This window comes from Diadema antillarum, unplaced genomic scaffold (assembly GCF_040938485.1).
Source record: "Diadema antillarum isolate AM-2024a unplaced genomic scaffold, OU_Dant_1.0 scf00000001, whole genome shotgun sequence".
Classification (NCBI taxonomy): domain Eukaryota; kingdom Metazoa; phylum Echinodermata; class Echinoidea; order Diadematoida; family Diadematidae; genus Diadema; species Diadema antillarum.
Genome location: NW_027270890.1, coordinates 4646277 through 4664023, shown reverse-complemented (window position 1 = coordinate 4664023; position 17747 = coordinate 4646277). Strand labels below are relative to the sequence as shown.

The following is a 17747-nucleotide window of genomic DNA, read 5'->3' as shown; positions in this document are numbered from 1 at the left end:
ATGCTCTAAACTTCAATGACATATTAAGCGAAAAAAAAAAGTGTCAGTTTCAAGCATTTATGAAATCAGGTGCATTGTTGGATGTGGGAATTCTTGTAATTAGATAACTGTAAACTTAAACTGTTTTCAATCCAGCTTTCACTTATTGTTTTTTGTTTCTCTCTACTTCCGAGGTACATTTATCATTTCCATTAGGCACTGTCCCTATTGATGTAGAAAGGAGAATGAGTATTGCTGTAAGGATGAGATTTAGGCTTGGCATCTTGACTAATCAGGGCTTGAAGTGAAAGGAGCTAAAGTCTTCCTCACAAGACTCTATGCAGCAGACAGACATATTCTCATCAAAGGCTAATTATGCTGAGAGTGACCATGTGTAGAGAGTGCAGCTAGTCAGGCGTTCACTGATCATCAACGAAGGACACTTTATGTAGAGACAGCAATGGCGGATCCAGAGAGGGACGCACGGGGCGCTCCCCCTCTTCATCTTTTGTGAAAACAAAAGAAATTAAAAGAAAAATGGAGGGGGGGGGGTTCTTGTGCCCCCCTTTAATTTTGTAAAGGCACCTAACTGGATCCACCCCTGAACAGGACTATACTGGGGGAGCTCTCCCTAATGACTCTAGCTAGGAGACCCAGTGCGGTCTTCCACTCAGCTGACAGGTTGATGAAAACAAGTGATCAGATTTGGTGTGACTTGTCTCATTTAAGCAGTCTGTATTCTCTATTAAAAGAATTGTATGTAGTTGGTTGAGACCTAACTTCACGTTTCTAACATTTTTGGTGAGATAATGAGAAACCTCTTATGAAATATGAAAGAGCATGTAATTCCATGAAGAATTCAATGTTTATTTGATCAATGAAAATTGGTTTTGAAATGGCTTAGATATCCAAAGCAGAGCGATTCTAATAAAAGGTGGAACCCGTCTTTCATTATGGTTGCTTTGTTTTACTTTGTTTTTGGATATTTCAGCCAATCCAAAAGTGATTTTACGCAAAAAAACTTTGAATTCCTCTTCGAATGGTATGCTATGTACTATTTCATAAGATTTTTTTTTTCATATCTCGCAAAAAGTTAAAAGCCCAAATCTCATTTCCACAGACACTGTAATGCTCTCTGTCATATCACACAAACAGCCTCCTAATGGCTTACAATGTCACGAGCTTGTTTGTCAGTATATGTGGTATATATTACAGTTTGCAGCAATGACAGGAAACAATGGTGGTAGGTAAATGGAAAAAAAAATCTATACCATGAGTGTTGTTCAAACCTCCTTCCTGTTTGATGCTTGACCAGGATGCTTATTAGTATTCTTTTATTTTTAGATGAATTTATTGCAAAACTTACAAGTTGTTCGGAATTAAAGCAAAGATAACAACAGATTAGTCAGACATTTCGACAGGTCATATGGAAGTTTGACCTCTCTGATGCACCTGGAAACTCATAAAAATGATGTTTTTTGAGCATCTTGTAAGTTGTAGTAGCTGTGTTGATCACATGACTCAAAACGTTCTACTCCCAGTTGTGCTACATAGATGTGATTATCCTCAGGAGGTTCTGCACAATACAGGAAGGAGGAGAAGAAGGAGAAGAAGAAGAAGATGAAGGAGAAGGAGAAATAGAAGGACGAGAATGAGGAGGAAAAGGAGGAGCAGGACGAGCAAATTCCCTTTTACCCCTTCAGTTAGCACACACACACACACACACATACACACACACACACATACACACACACACACACACAGACACACACACACACAAACTAATATGCATTTTGGGTTTGTATGAGGAGTTTGAGGGGAGAGAAAAGCTCTGTCAGGAGGATTCTGTGCATGAATGATGACATTTCATCAAGCCAAGTGAGTCAGGCAATCTGGCTACACAGTGTGTGACATCTTGGCTCATTGACCCAGACGGGTCCTCAAGACTTCTAACAGGACACACTGATGGATGACTTGATATGAGCTTCAATATGCTGTCAGTTTCAACATACTACCAATCATTAACTTGGGGTCATCTATTGGGTAAAAAGGGGAGCTACACACTGGACATCTCTTTCTGCTAATTTTCCTGGAAAATGTTTGAGACATACTTAGTTATTACAAGACAAAAACATGTAATTATGCCCTGTTTTTGAATGAATGGAGACTGAAGGCCAGCATGTTAATTAGAAAATAATCAGGTTCTGGATTGTTACAATTTTTAACCCTTTACGTGCTATGAGTGCTCATTGGCGTATCAGAAAACCCCATAATGCTGTGCACACTGTACAAAGTCACTGGCACAGACAGGGTTAACAGTCAGTGAAGTCTTCTCTGCTAGGGAGTGAGTGAGAAAAGAGGCTTTCCACCACCCAGGGAGGTGGATCCACCTCCATGCACCGCCTTACAGAGCTCACCTGTCCAATATTATTTACAGTGCTACATGGTAGTCTTCAAACCAGACTCAAATAAGGCTGTAGTTTAGGGTTATACCCCATTTTGTGTTGATGTATTGACTGGCTTTATACTTCATTTTATTATTCTTTCAAACTATTGATTCATGAATGAATTGTATTTTTTTAATACAATGGTGCAGTCACTGATGTTTTTGGTTCGTCAGTCATCTGTTTCAGTGTAAAAAAAGTCTAGCCTCTTTTGCTCCAACAGATTGTTATTTTTTTAGGTGTCTTCAAAGCTGTGTTCCAAAACTATAAGTACACATAAAATTATGAAGAAAAGATAAAAAGCACACATGTAAAAAAAAGTAACAGTAATATTTGAAGAGTCTCTGAGTCTAATGAGATGAAACAGGCCAGCCATGAAACCACCAGAAAAAAAAAAGATAACAAATTCTCTATAACCTCTTTAGATGTGATCACAGTTTGTGTACTTTACCTTTTCTCATCAAGGCACCACACTGACCTGATAATCTCACTTTTATGAGCCATACAAAATAGATTTGATGCATTTCAATCTGGAAATATTCTATGGTTGACTTGTTTATGCTTGTGACATTTCTTGAGTGTTTAATAAGTGCATTGCTTCCTGGGGGATTTGAACTTCACAGTAATCCCTTGCCTCTATGGTTCTCCATTGCCTAGCAGATTAGATCTCTTAATGCCATCAATCCTCTGTGAGATCCTTCCCATAGGGTCTTTGTGGAAGATCAATGACGAGATCATTTTTAGCTGGGTATCCATTCTCTCCTCAGCCACATTACAGCCATGCATTTCAGGCTACACACAGCTCAAGTCTAGTATGTGTGTGTGGTTTGTGTGTTAGGGTGGGGCCAGGGGGGCGTTTCATCAACGAGTTCGTCGGAGGTTTTCACCGACGAATTTGCTATCAGCCAATCAGACGCAAGGATTTACACTGACAACTGTTAAAAGCTAATGAAATCCATGGTCTGATTGGCTGATAGCAAATTCGTCGGTGAAATCTCCGACGAACTCGTTGATGAAACGCCCCCCAGACTGCTATGTAGATGGTATTCAGGTTCTAACCGAGACTGGTGTAATTAAGTCTGCAGGTGGATACATCTACTAAGTGATTTAGGAAATCACAAATGATCTAGATGAGTGCTGAACAATGGAGCCAAGTCACTAATGAAGCTTGTGCTTTATCTCACGGACTTTTAGTTTTTCTCTATCCAAGAACTGCAGTGGATACATTTACCCAGTTTGGATGGCATGAAGAGGGCATTCATACTATACAAATCTACTACAAATCTTTTATTTGCATTTTACACTTGTAGATGTAAAGGTCTGATTCTTACAGGTTAAAGGCACAATTTACCATTTGCAGATGAAACAAAAAAGTAAGCTTTAGTTCTTCAAAAAGTTTTAAAAAAGTGTTAGGGATTAAAAAAACAACAACCAATGTTAAAGTTTGAATCAGTAATTAATGTTAAGTATTGATAAGTATACAAAATGTGAACAAAAATTATAATAGAAATATTTCTGGACTAAACCATCTACAGTCATGGTTTAGTGAGAAAAATAGTGATATCTCCTTATATTATTCAAAGCTCTATTGCAAAATGTTTACATGGTAGGATGTTTTGTGATACAGGGCAAGTCCAAGATAACGCGCACGTTACGTATTGGACATTCAGAGACTTTTATGACCTGAAAAATAGTGTTAATGGCCTTTGATCAAATTGAACTTCATCATGGTGATGGATATCTAGAAGAAGTATAATCATGTAAAATATGGAGAAAAAAATCCTTGACAATTATATTCTAGAAGAGAAAATATGTGCCGTTACGTATGGGACCAGAAAAATTTAGTTTTTTTGAACATTTTTTTTCAACCTCAAAACTCTCTGAAAGTATATCATTCTACAACTTGTAACTCACTGTGATGAAAGTCACAACACTCAAGATTATCACAGGAAAGTTTCATGTCATTAGGCAAAAAGCTCTGATTACAGGTTCTAATTAAAGACAGACATGACGTGTTACGTATGGGACAGTTACGTATGGGACAGTTTCTCCCCCATTCATTTAGTGTGTGAAGAACCATATTTATGGGTATTTTGCATAATTATTGAAGTAAAATCAGTTGAAACTACTCAAATACTGATCCAGATTGTCAAGGAAACAATATTCCCCAAATATTCACCATCATAATCATATTCAATCATATTTTTATATTTTTATGACCAACCTGGGTATGCATGCCCTTTGTCCCCCATTCGTTTAGTGTGTGCAGAACCATGTTTATGGGTATTTTGCAAAATAATTTTGCAAAATACCCATTTGTAAACAAATTTTTGCATAATTATTGAGGTGGAATCAGTTGAAATTACTCAAATACTGATCCAGATTGACAAGGGAACAATATTCCCCAGATATTTACCATCATAATCACATTCAATCATATTCTATATTTTTTATGACCAACCTGAGTATGTATGCCCTATTTTTATCAGGATAGTTACTACTGAAAAATTGAATCGTTTGAAGTGTTTTAATACTTCCATTGATGAAGGGCAGTTTGCCATTTAATTTCAATAAAAAACAATTTAACACAAGAAATATTAAGTTTAATAAATAAGCAATACCTGCTGCGTGGAACCCCAGTGATCGAGTAGATATATGATGTCTGTCTAGCAGTCAGTTCATTGATTCGAGTCACACCTCAGTATGTATACCCATGAATTTTGTTGTGGCTACTACTGAAAACTGAATAAGGACAATTTGTGTATCACAATAAAAAAAAAATCATTTTGCTTTTTATCTTTTTTCTATATGAATATCACAACCATTTCAAATTGGATCTCCATCACATAAACTTTGAATTCCTCTAGTCTTAGGATTTTATGCTCTTAACTAATTCATATAATTGGTTTCCAATCATCTCTTTAAATGTTGAAAACTGAATCCCCATTTCTACATAAAACTATACCATCCCTTTAATGCTGACTTTTCATTGTGTATTTTGCCATTTTCCCCTCCCCCTTTCTGAAAATTGTTCAGTCAAGTTCATGTATTGTTTCAAGTGTCTATAACTCAAAAAGTAGCTACAATGTTGGGATGCTTTCTTCAGGATGATTGACCATTTGTGTACTGAGAGACCTTCCCAGCTAGCTACATGCATTCACATGCAATATGTATGAGGATGTCCCATGCGTAACGCATTTGTCCCATACGTAACATTATTTCAATGCCTAATAAAAAATATTTCTTTTACTTTTTTTTCTTTTTTCTCTGGTATTTAATTTCTCTAAACAATAAATTAGAACTTTCCAAAAGGGCATTAAAATAACCTTAGCAATTTCAGAAAAAACCTAAAAAAATGATGTCATTTTGTTACGTATGGGACAGCTCATGATAGGACACGAGCTAATTTGCATAATCATTTGCATAATCCCTTAATTTTCATACCAAGTTAAACTATGTGATGAACTTCTCATGTCCACATATTAATCAAATATCATTTGCTTTCCTTTGAATTAATATGAATTTTTATAAATGTCCCATACGTAACGCTGTGTTTCACATTTATGCAAATGAAGCCCTTGAAATTTGCATAAATTTACATAATATCATTTTTTCCTCCACGGAAATCAAAACTTCAACTCGTAAGCTTCAAAATGATACCAAACATGTTAATATTGAGCAAAGATGAAATTTTGCCTTCTGAGGGGACCTTATCTTGGACTTGGCCTACAACTGAACTACACATATGCATAAAATGTGATATCTCGAACAGTTTTTAAATCACTGCTCCCAAAGGTAAACAGTACCTTTAATTTTACAAAGAAATTAAAAAAGAAGCGTTGATGCTAATACTGTATTGCTGCAAATGAGAAGGGACATTACAGTTTAAATGTACTCTTTTTGTGCTGGCAGTTGACCAAAAAAGAAAGAGGAAAAGGATTTTTTTTGATTGAATCATTTCTTTATTCAAGATAATGTTTATACATAACCAGGTCAATTATCTCTTTAGATAATTGCAGGTACACATTGAACATACAACACAAATAACATCCATGAGATTAATGTGCCAGTATCAACAATAATATTTAACACTAACAAACATTATAACATTTATATCAATTCTTTAAAATATATATATATATGTCGGACGTTTATAGAAACTTCACACTCCCACAAATGTTCCCACAAAGGGCCTGACACACATCTCTGAAGCCTGCTCTACAATCAATTGATGTAATCTACCAGGAGGGTGCCCTGAATCTACTAAACAACTGGGTACATTGTAGCAAAAAAAAATAAAAAAAAAAATAAAATAAAAATAAAAGAATAAAGAGTACAAAAAGGAGGAGAGACTCCTTTGACCATACATGGTACAAATTGGCTTTTGAAAATAATTCTAGCATCTCACATTGGAGCATTTTACCCTTCCTGGTCCTTTACTTCAGTGCCAAACAATGGATTACACCCTGCAGTTTGGCAATATAAAAAGTCTCTTTTATTATGAAATTATGTTTTTGAATGAATACAGACACCAAGGAAATGTGTTTCTCATGCAGCATGAAAGCAGTCTAGCTTTGTTTACCTCTAAGTTTGTTATTTTTATCTTAAGGATAATGGTCCATGGAAGCCAGTCTAAGACATACTATTACTAACCCTAACTTGACTTTCATAAACCAGCTCCTTCAGGTAGACTGAACAGCGAGTCATTATAATCAGGGACCTTGTATAGGAGAATGTCTTCCTTTAAAGCCACGCCTTGGTAGACCAGTCAAGTGTGCAAATCACTGGACCATGAGGCCTCTCCTTGCATACCCTGTTTAATCCCAATCCTCACATTGGACTTCAGCCAATCGAGAGATGATTAAAATATTTGCCGTTGTGTGATTTCTGCTAGTGTTTGAGATATTTTCTACCAGTAGTCTACATGTGGGCAAAATATTTATTTTACTATATATTTTAGCAATAGATGTAATATCCTGAATAGATCAGAGATATCTTGAGTTGTCTGTACTTTGGTAGGCACTACTGAGCCATGACACAAAGCCAGTCTCCTCTCTCCAGGAGGGCTCCACACATCTTGACTGATAACTTCATAGTATCACCTGCACTGTGATGTCATCATTTCTAATGATTCAAGTCATGTTACTGGCATGATGAGAGCATTTCAAATAAAGCCTAAAGCTGTTGACTGGAATTAGATGGTTTAAACATCAGACTAGTGTACAAAGTCTTGCACTAATGAGTGAGAAATTGACTCGGGTTCCATATTTTATATGAGAGAGAATCATTTTGAGATCCGATGTTAATGCTAAGTGTGGTTGTAGGACAAATACCCCTGACCCTTTCTCTGACTGTAGTCCTAATCCTGAACTTTATCCTAATCCTAACCCTAACCCAACCCTAAACCTGTAACCATAGCCTTAATCTTACTCTATCACTAACAGGTATTTAGCCGGGGGCGGGAGGGGTAATTATCCTGATATGAATGTTGCTAACAGTTCTTATTTAGGTGAAGGTTAGCTCATGGTTTTAGCATGGTCCTATTCTGATCTTATTCTGTGTCCCGAAAGTCACAACTTTGTGCATTCATGTGAATCAGTGCCTATTTCAAAAGAGAATTTATCCAAAGACAGATTTAGATCCATAAATGTAATGATATGCAAGGATCATACTTGGCAGCCAGTTATTAGTTGTGTGTCAAGAACTTTGTTTGTCTGTTGGTGTTTGTTTTAAATACCTTTTCTTTCCGGAATGTCAGGAATTTAACATTATGGAAAAAACATATTTGTCATGACTGGAAGGATTTTATAAAATTCCCTGATGCCAGTATTAAAGAGAAGAATATTGCTCCATAGCACACATTCTATGAAGTTTCAAGGAAATCATTACTCCATAGGAATTGACAATTTAGGTCCTTGCATAACAGATCAAAATTTTCTTCAGAGGGGTCATCTCATGGACAGTTCTATAGATGAATTGAACCTGTGACCTTTTAATATCTACATCCGGCAGATTGCTGCAGAAAAAAAAAAGACATATTAGAATGTTTTCTTTCTGGTAGTGTGTACCTCCATAATGGATACAATGCTGATGCAGAATTCACAAGCAAAATTGTTGTGCATGTTGAATCTTTAGCTGTCAAACATAAACTACATTTGTGATTTTATGTACTACTGTTTCTTCTTGGCTGAACACACAGTCATTGACAATGACTGTTCAATTGTTTGTATGAAATAAACAACAAAACTAAAAAACTGATAAAAACTAAACAAACTAAACAAACTAAATTACAATAATGATATAGGATTATCTGTGTTTGGCTCAAAATCTTTATAGGCCAAGTGTTATGCCTTCGTATACATACTTGATGCGTAGTACTGTAGCAGGGCTCAACATTAGCAGGGGCCCAGTGGCCCCATGTCCCGGTGGCCCGTTGGCCCGTTGGCCCGGTGGCCCAGTGGCCCGGTGGTCCAGGAGCAGCAAAAATAGATCCTGGGTCACCATTTTTTAAGGAAAGATACTTTTGTTGAATGCCCGATCAGGCCACCAAAAGAAATAGTGAGTGTCGTCAAGCTTTGCCTAATACAGTGTAGCATGATTTATATTTACAATGTTGACTATAACGAATGCGATACATGGAGAATACATGACGTTGTTATGAATGAAGAGTGGTTTTCAACCCTGTAGGATATTCTTATCTATCTGTGTAGCACTCAATTTGATCGCCTTGATTTCCATTTTGTATGATGGTGAGAGTCAAATCTCCAATTTTTACATTATTATGTAGTATTCATTCTTTTAACTGTTGCTGATTCCTTCTCCAGGCTGAAGCTGTGAGAATACACTTCTACAGTCCCAACGCCGAGACTGATTTTCCAATCCTGCTAGTTGTGAAGCGCCCTCGGAGTGTCCTGTCATGGACAGTGCCTTACATAGCACCAAATCAGTAAGTCATGAATCACATGGACATTGCCTTACATAGCACCAAATCAGTAAGTCATGAAACACATGGACAGTGCCTTACATATAAATCAGTGAGTCCTGAATCACATGGATATTAAAAGTAAACTTATTTCAAACACTGTAAGCTTAGATTCTTTCAGAATGTTCAAGCTACGAAGATAGTACAGTCTTTGGACACAAACTTACCAAATTTTTTCAAGACAGCTCTCCTCAGTCTGTTTTAACCTGTTGAGGATGAGCTGGGGGGGGGGGGGTGTTTCATCAATGTTTGTCAGCGCTGACAACTTGAATCACCATAGTAACAGTCAGTGACCAGAGCATCTCAGCCAATCAAAACCAAGGATTTTGCTGAAATTGTCAGCACTGACAGTTGTCAGCGCTGACAAACGTTGATGAAACACCCCCCTGATTTTGCTATAGCATGCATTTCCCTTGTGCACCTGCCCAAGTATACTCGGGACTACATTGTACACTGTAATCTTCAACAATCCATGCCAAGATATTAAAGTGGCTTTCGTGCCAACGTATTGACGAGGCTATCAAGTTATGATATTTTGTGGAGAGAGTGTGGTACTGGTTGTGTTTACTTTATTGTGATATTTCCTCTGTCTTCAGAATGTTTGAGGTTCAATGAATAATACTATTGACAACCTTTAAACTTCACTTGTCATGAAAAGGTCCCTGTCTTGTGTAGTGTGACTTGTCATGAGTAGTTGTCATGGATTTGTGTACTGAAAAATGTAGAAATCTGTGAGAAATGAAAATGGTATAGATCTTTATTGGCTGGTACCCTCATTCGGTCATGGCTCTATTCTTGATTCTCTCCTGAACTCAGAGACACATATCACTATGTCAGCCACACGTTATGCCAAGATGACTTTGTAACCAACGGAACTTTGGCTGATATGGAAGAAATTAATGTTGTCATCAGTACGTCTTCTATCGCCAACCTCAGCTTCAGCCTCAACGCCAGCTTCGTCAGTGGATACGACCTCAAGTAAGCTGATACAAATTACTTATCAGTCTCAGATATTCTGCTGGATAAACACTATTTACAATATCACAGCAGTAACTGTGTATATTGTGCATCTGTACACTTACAGGCTCTATATTTTTGCAACAGACTGAAAACAAATGTCGCCTGTAAGTGGCAAAATCTGTGAAGGTGCACTCTAAAAATCCTGCAAATTTGTTAGTGAGATGATTTAAAATGTACAACTAACTTGTTGAATCATGTCACAATAAATAGTATTCCCAAATGTTTCTCACAAGTGGATTTAGTATTATGTGGATCCAATGCCAGACTTAGATTTAAGTTTGGTGATAAAGTGTTACACAAATTGTGATAATCAATATATTCTGTGACGTATCCTTTATCAGTGTTTTTAATGCATACATACACACTACATAAGGCTTTCATACCAATTGTTGATGTGATGAGCATCAATAATTGTCCACATTTTCTTTCAATCTCTCCTTTGGTATGAGGGATGATGATATATTAATCAAATCATGCCATTTTTTCATCATGTATCCCTATCTTCCAGATTAAACCAGAGTGTGACATTTCACAGTGACCCAGCCACTCCTCAGGTTTGTGTCATATAACTTCAGGGGGGTGTTTCATCAATTTAGTCATTGCTAACAAATAGTAAGTCCCTGACAATTTTAGCAAAATCCTCGGTTTTGATTGGCTGAGATGCTCTGGTCACTGACTGTTACTATCCAGTGGTAATTGTCAGAGACTGACAACTTGTCAGCACTGAGTAAATTGATGAAACACCCCCAGATGGTAAAAAAAGGAACTGTAGCAACATATTTTCATTTCTTCCTTCCAATGAAATACAACAACATACCGGTAAGTGGATTCCCGTGGATTCTTGATGAGTTCCTAGTGAGAACTAGGAAGGAACCAGTGGTGTTGTATGTTGCATGGTCTGCTGTTACAGACCTGTGAATTGTAAGATTGAGAGTTTACATGAACTCATCGTGTAGGACCTACTGTAAAAGTGGAAATTTTCAATGGTGTTGAAATTTTTTGCACATTTCGCGTGACAATAAGCTAGCGTTAAAATAAAAACACGCTTATATTTTTGCTTGCCTTATGTTCCAGTAGTTGATGCCGTGATTCTGCGGAATTAAAATCACACAAAACACATCTTACCCAGCCGAGTGTGAAAAATTAGTTGCGTGAAAATATTCACTTTTACAGTAGTTCTCATGCTATTCTCAACTGACATCATGTAGATATTCCTGCAGTTCAGGTAACACAGTTTTGGATGACAGTGAATGATGTGTGTCACTTATACAAGGGTGCATACTATATACTTTTTTACCCATTTTATGAAAATTAGATACAAACCCTCATGTAACAAGGTGTACAGTATCTCACAAACAGTAACAAACTTTGTTGTATTAAACATAGATAGAGAAGATTTCATGTTCTGGACTGATACAGTGTATATCGTACCAAGACAAGAATTATCACTTTTCTGGTTTGTGCAAAGTTTTTTCAGTATTTGACTTATGAGCTGACTACACGTAAGTGACTTTTTGTTTGTCCTTATCTTTCCATTGATCAGTATTATGAGTATGAATTCCCAGAGGGAGTAGACATGGTGCTAGTGACAGCTAAATCAGATGATGATATCTGTGCCTACTTCTCTGTGCAGCATTCAAAGGTGAGTTTGTTCGATGTCTAAACTCCCACAGGATGATATTATAATAGATGAAGTTTGATTATGACAAGGTGCAGTAATGTAGATCTGTGTGTTTTTTGTCCCCTTTCTCCAGCAACTAGTTAGTAATTTATCAGATTGTTTCATGAACATATAATGTGAAATTTGCCACATTCAGCAATTTTCAGAAGGTTTTCTTTGGTTTGTACATTTGATTTATGTGATAAATTTTGTTGACTATGGAACTAGTATTCTAATAGGATGTCATGAGAAATCTCGGTGTCTTGTGTTCAATATGTTCTAATTCACTAAACACATTTACTGTACTTTATTTTTTATACTTTGCTCCAGTAGATTTGCTCCATTTGTCTCACTGAATTCATTGATTTTTTTATTTTTTGCTATTAGACATGAATTCTTTTGTGGAAAGAGAAGCAGTCTATATCTTGTGCATTTTGATAATTGTGAATCAAATTCTGTATTTCAACATTCATTGCAATTATGTGATTATCTTTTATATCAGTTTTTATCTAGTATAATTTTTCCTCTTTTTTTTTTGGTAAGGGGTGAGGTTAGGGTAGAGGGAATTTAGTGTTAGACCCCGTTTACAGTGCGGGGCTGGGCCGAGCCGCGGCCGAGCCGCGGCTGAGCCCAGCCTCAATTGCGAGGCCAGGCCCCGCAATTTTGTCCGTTTACACTGCCGGGCTCGGCCGTGCTTTTGATTCAAACCTTTCAATATTTTGTCGTAGTGGCGCTCTGCTTGCAAACAAATGCAATTTGGTATTGTCTGGTTTTCAGACCCTTTGCCAAATGAATTCCGTGGCGACAAAGTCGCCGTTCAGGCAAAGGCCTTTGCTGAAGGAAAGAATCCTTTGCAGGACAAAACCACCTTAAACTATACTAGTTTTCGACGTTGAGGGGGTTAATATCCTGAATAGCGAAAGATACAGGCAGAGGGTTTGGAAGCCAGACTAAAATTGGCCGCGCAATTGGCCGCGCATTTGGCCCAGTTTGCGTTTACACCAAGAAAAGGCCGGGCTCGGCCGCGGCTTGGCCGCGGCCGAGACCACCTCCAGAGCGAGGCCAAATGCGAGGCAAATTTTGGCCTCGCATTTGGCCTTTTGCGCGTTTACACTGAAGCAGGGCTGGGCACGGCCGCGGCTCGGCCGCGGCCGAGCCTCGCACTGTAAACGGGGTTCTATAGGAGTGATATGAGATGCTTTGAATTGCTTCATACATGTATGTATGTCAAGTAAGTAAGACACATCCAGTCAGACTAAGACCTGCTCTAGTCTAGGAATCAATTTTATTGATAAGAGAATATTTCTCTTTGTCCCCAGTGTCCTGTCTATGACTCGGTGTCCACAGTCCGCTACAACGAGGGAATCTTTCAGACTATGGACACACAGGCAGCTATCACTGTCACGGTAAATTCACACACACAATTTGTTTTTTTAAACATTCCATGATTACTGTCGCATATTGTGTGTTTTTATGATGAAATCTTTTTGTGTGTGTGTGTGGTGGAGACGTAACAAACACAGACACAAAAGCTCCTTTATGTTTATATGTATTAAAAACAAAGGAACCTGTTAAAACCTCTTCATATAAATATTTCTTGCTCAGTATTGTACATTGTTGAATCCCATGATGTAATGCTGTAAAAGCTGTTCTTTATCCATACAGATATTTTTGCAAATAAGGAGGTCACAGAAAATTTTGCGTAATGTTGCTTTGTGATTTGACGCTGAGGCTTTCGTAAATGCACTGATTTCCTACCATGTGGCAATATTTTGGCGTGTTGTTGAATTTGTGAACTAATAGTGACTTTGAAAATTTGAAAAAATTAAACCCTTATTAAAATAATAGCTTTTACAGTAAGACTATGTTGATATCTGTGACAGGAGTTCAGCAGTTCCTTTTTGATATTTTTGTTTAGATTGATACGGTGTTATAATCTTTCTTACATTTATGTGTAACCAAAACAAAATCAAAACAGAAAATCCAAACAAACAAACAAACAAACAAACAAACAAACGACTTCAGTCAACTGCACATCAATCTTTCACTGCTTGTGAATTTTATATGATATTCTTAATGTGGATTTATTGTCAATTCAGAGCAGTTCTGTAACTGTAATAAAGGTTTAGTCGTAGATTTAAATGATGACACTAATTTTATAACATTTTTTTTCACTGTTTTTCCTCTCATTGTATTTCTGTCTGATAGAGAGACAGATTCCATGACTCAGCCAAGTTTGTTGTGATCCTTGTCGTTCACCCTGACGATGAGATGTGTGATAATAACTACAAGCCATTGAACCCACTCAAAGGTTAGTATGAAACCAGTTTACCTTGCATTAAACATACTCAAAAGTTAATATAAAACCAGTTTACCTTGCATTGAGCATACTTAATGGTCAGTATGAAACCAGTTTACCTTGGATTAAACATACTCAAAGGTCAGTATGAAACCACCTTGCATTAAACATACTCAAAAGTTAATGTGAAACCAGTTTACCTGTCATTGCACCTCCTCAAAATCAGTGTGAAACTAATTTAACCTGCATTAAGCCCACTTAAAGGTCAGAATAAAACCACTTCACCTTGCACTAAAGCTACTCAAAAGTCAGTATGAAACCAATTTACCTTACATTGAACACTCAAAGTTAAATGTGAAAACAATTTACTTTCAGTGAACTGACTCGGAAGTTAGTTGAAAGTAAAAACACATCATTTTGCAATTAACCCACTCAAGAAATTATGACATACCTTTCCCCAAGCATGCCAAAAAATCTTTTTTCGCCCATCTACCTTTCATTGAACTCACTCAAATGTCACTGTAGGAAAACATATAGTAGGTAAATTGCTAATGATGAACTTAAAGTCATTTTTACATACTGGTGCAGCACACAGTCAGTTTTGCAATCTTCACAGTGAGTGCTTATAAGTGAACTTTGGGTTTGAATTACACACCTCACCTCACCTGGGCATTTGTAAGAAATCTGTCATGTATTTCTCAATTCTTTTTGTCATCATTATTAAGGAATTTCAGCTTTCAATTCATGTTGCTTAAAAATCAAGTACAGTGACTACAAGACTCAAGTAGACAAACCCAAATGGTATGCTGATTTGAAGGCCCGTCATGTGAGAATAATCTTTGTTTTGTTTATTTATTTGTGTTTTCTTGAAGCTAACCACCATCAGACTGAGTCATCAAGAACCAAGACAGTGACTATCAGGGTGGAGAGGACTCTGGAGAGTAAGTAGAAAGAGTTTAGGGAGGGAGGAGTTTAGGGAGGGAGAACATTAAGGAGGGAGTATGTCAGGGAGGCAGGAGTTTAGTAAGGGAAGAATTTAGGAAGGGTGGAGTTTCAGGAGGGAGGAGTTTTGGGAGGGGGGGACTTTCGGAAGGGAAAATTTAGACGTGGTGGAATTCAGGAAGAGCAGAGACGGTGGAGCAAGGTGTTATGGGAGGGGAAGTTTTGAGAGGGAAGAGTGTAGTTAGAGGGTAGTTTAGGAAGGGAGATTTTGAGAGGGAGGAATTTTTTAGAGGGGAAATTTAGTAATGGGGAAGTTTAGGGAGGGAGGTGTTCTCATTGAAGATGAGTCCCGAGTATACTATGGCAAATGTCTATGGGAAATGCGTGTTGCAGCAAAATCAGCCTGTTCTCAACAGGTTAAGGTGAGAAGAGTGCAGAGATGGAGAAGTCTAGGTAGAGGGTTTAACTGACATTATTCCACTCATTGTCACATTTTGATTTAATTTTTTTATTCATTTTAAGCTAATTCTCTTTGGAGTGAACTTTTGTTCAATAAAACCTCAAGAAAATAGAATTTATAGACATTTCCATTGACGGACAGAAAAGACTACTGGAAAGAAGGAAAGTAATACAGTCTTACCAATGATGTGAAGTGAGGCCCGGCAGAAATAGATTGCATCGTGTATATCATCAACCATTAGACCCAAGATATCAAACATTTGGATTGTTTTAATTTATTTTATGTATCTCTGTTTAGTTGGTGACTACTGGAAGCCCATTGTAGTGACCTTTGCTGTCATTCTGGCTATCTACATTTTGACTGGATTCATTCTGGCTGGCTACAATATCAGGCAAGTTTATTACCAACACCAAAGAATCAGAGGGATGTGTTTTTGATTGCTATGATGACAGGTGTTAAGCTTACTTCATATACACTTAAGTATTACAAATGAATTTACAGGATCTATACCGTTTTAGATCCCTCCACTGCTCTGTTTAATGTACATCAGAGAAAGACCCATCTCAGACACATCTGTAAGCAAACAATGTGTATTTCACATACATTTGATTTTATGTAAAAGATTTCAACTCAGTGGCAATATTTACTATTAGTTCAATTTAAATGATCTAGTGATTCACCCAAGAGTGTAATGTGTTGAGGCTTTCAATATAAGCGGATACGTTGAAGTTGTCACATGTTCCAAACTGCTGCAATCATGGTGGACTTAACAGTGTATCAGTTGATGTGATGGCTTGTTTTGTTGGCAGCTTGCCAGCTTTCTTCTACTCACAACTTCAAATCTATGTATGGCAGAGTTCATTCATCGACTCAAGTGCTAAACCTATCATGTGTGATGGTTTAGAGAGCTATGTGACAAATTACATTTTGCCGATGATGGTGATACATGTGTTAGAATCTCATTCAAACTCCTACTGGTCTTCAAGTGCTCAGCTACAGAGCATTATACTACAATGATTTGTGTCTTGTGCACCATTTTTCATTCAAGATACACTTGTCTATTAATGTCAGTGATTTTCATGCAACCATAGAACATCAAACTAGCTGGTGATGCAGCTTTCTCTAGTGCTTCAAAACTTTGGAGCAAGCTCCCTTCTCAACTGAAGTCTTCACTAACAAAAAGGAATTATTCTCGGTCCGATGTTACCATATACCTGGTTTATAATTCGTGGATGTTATTACGTGTTTAGTTGATTGATTTTATTGGCATTTTGTTTTCAGGCAAAAGAGACTTGGCAGGGCGCTTGGTACTCCAGAAGAACGAGGTATGGTGTGTTTTGAAATCATGATAGCCCTAAATTGTCTTTTACAGTAGTCTGTATTCATGCTGCGGTGACATGGGGTCTTCTTTTGTGGCATCATGTGATTTTAAAGTACAGTCTGGGACTAAGACTATGTGGTAAAACACACACTTACATTGCAGATACACGTACACCTATGTCCATTTGTACTAGCACAAATACATATTAAAGGACAAGTCCACCTTCATATACATAAAGATTAAGAGAATGCAGCAATATTCGTAGAACACATCAGTGAAAGTTTGAGGAAAATTGGACAATCCGTTCAAAAGTTACGAATATTTTAAGTATCTGTGCAGTCACTGCTGGAAGAGAAGACTACTACAGTGTATGATGTCACATGCGTACAACTATATATGGAAAATAAAAAGAGAATTTCACAAAACTTTACTATTTTAATAAAGTGCACAGTTCTTCGACTTGCTACTGACGTATGTTAAGGGTAATATTATTCCCCCTGCCTTCTGAAAGAGAGAAGTGGAGTGTTCTTTTGTTATGCGAGAAAAATGGAAATATGTTGGATTTTCTTTATTCTTTCTTTATATCGTTGTACTCATGTGACATCACAAGCTATAGGAGTCTTTTCATCCAGCCGTGACT

The 17747-nt window shown here is 37.2% G+C and overlaps 1 protein-coding gene across 1 annotated transcript in view; it reads left to right on the top strand.

Moving 5' to 3' along the window:
• LOC139724028 (SID1 transmembrane family member 1-like) overlaps window positions 1-17747 on the top strand; it is a 130017-nt gene that overhangs the window by 7493 nt on the left and 104777 nt on the right. Inside the window, exons 2-8 of the mRNA XM_071635264.1 lie at window positions 9248-9369; window positions 10222-10383; window positions 10934-10979; window positions 11969-12067; window positions 13405-13491; window positions 14294-14396; window positions 15257-15325. Coding sequence (XP_071491365.1) covers window positions 9248-9369; window positions 10222-10383; window positions 10934-10979; window positions 11969-12067; window positions 13405-13491; window positions 14294-14396; window positions 15257-15325 — 688 coding nt within the window. The remainder of the gene's footprint in view (window positions 1-9247; window positions 9370-10221; window positions 10384-10933; window positions 10980-11968; window positions 12068-13404; window positions 13492-14293; window positions 14397-15256; window positions 15326-17747) is intronic.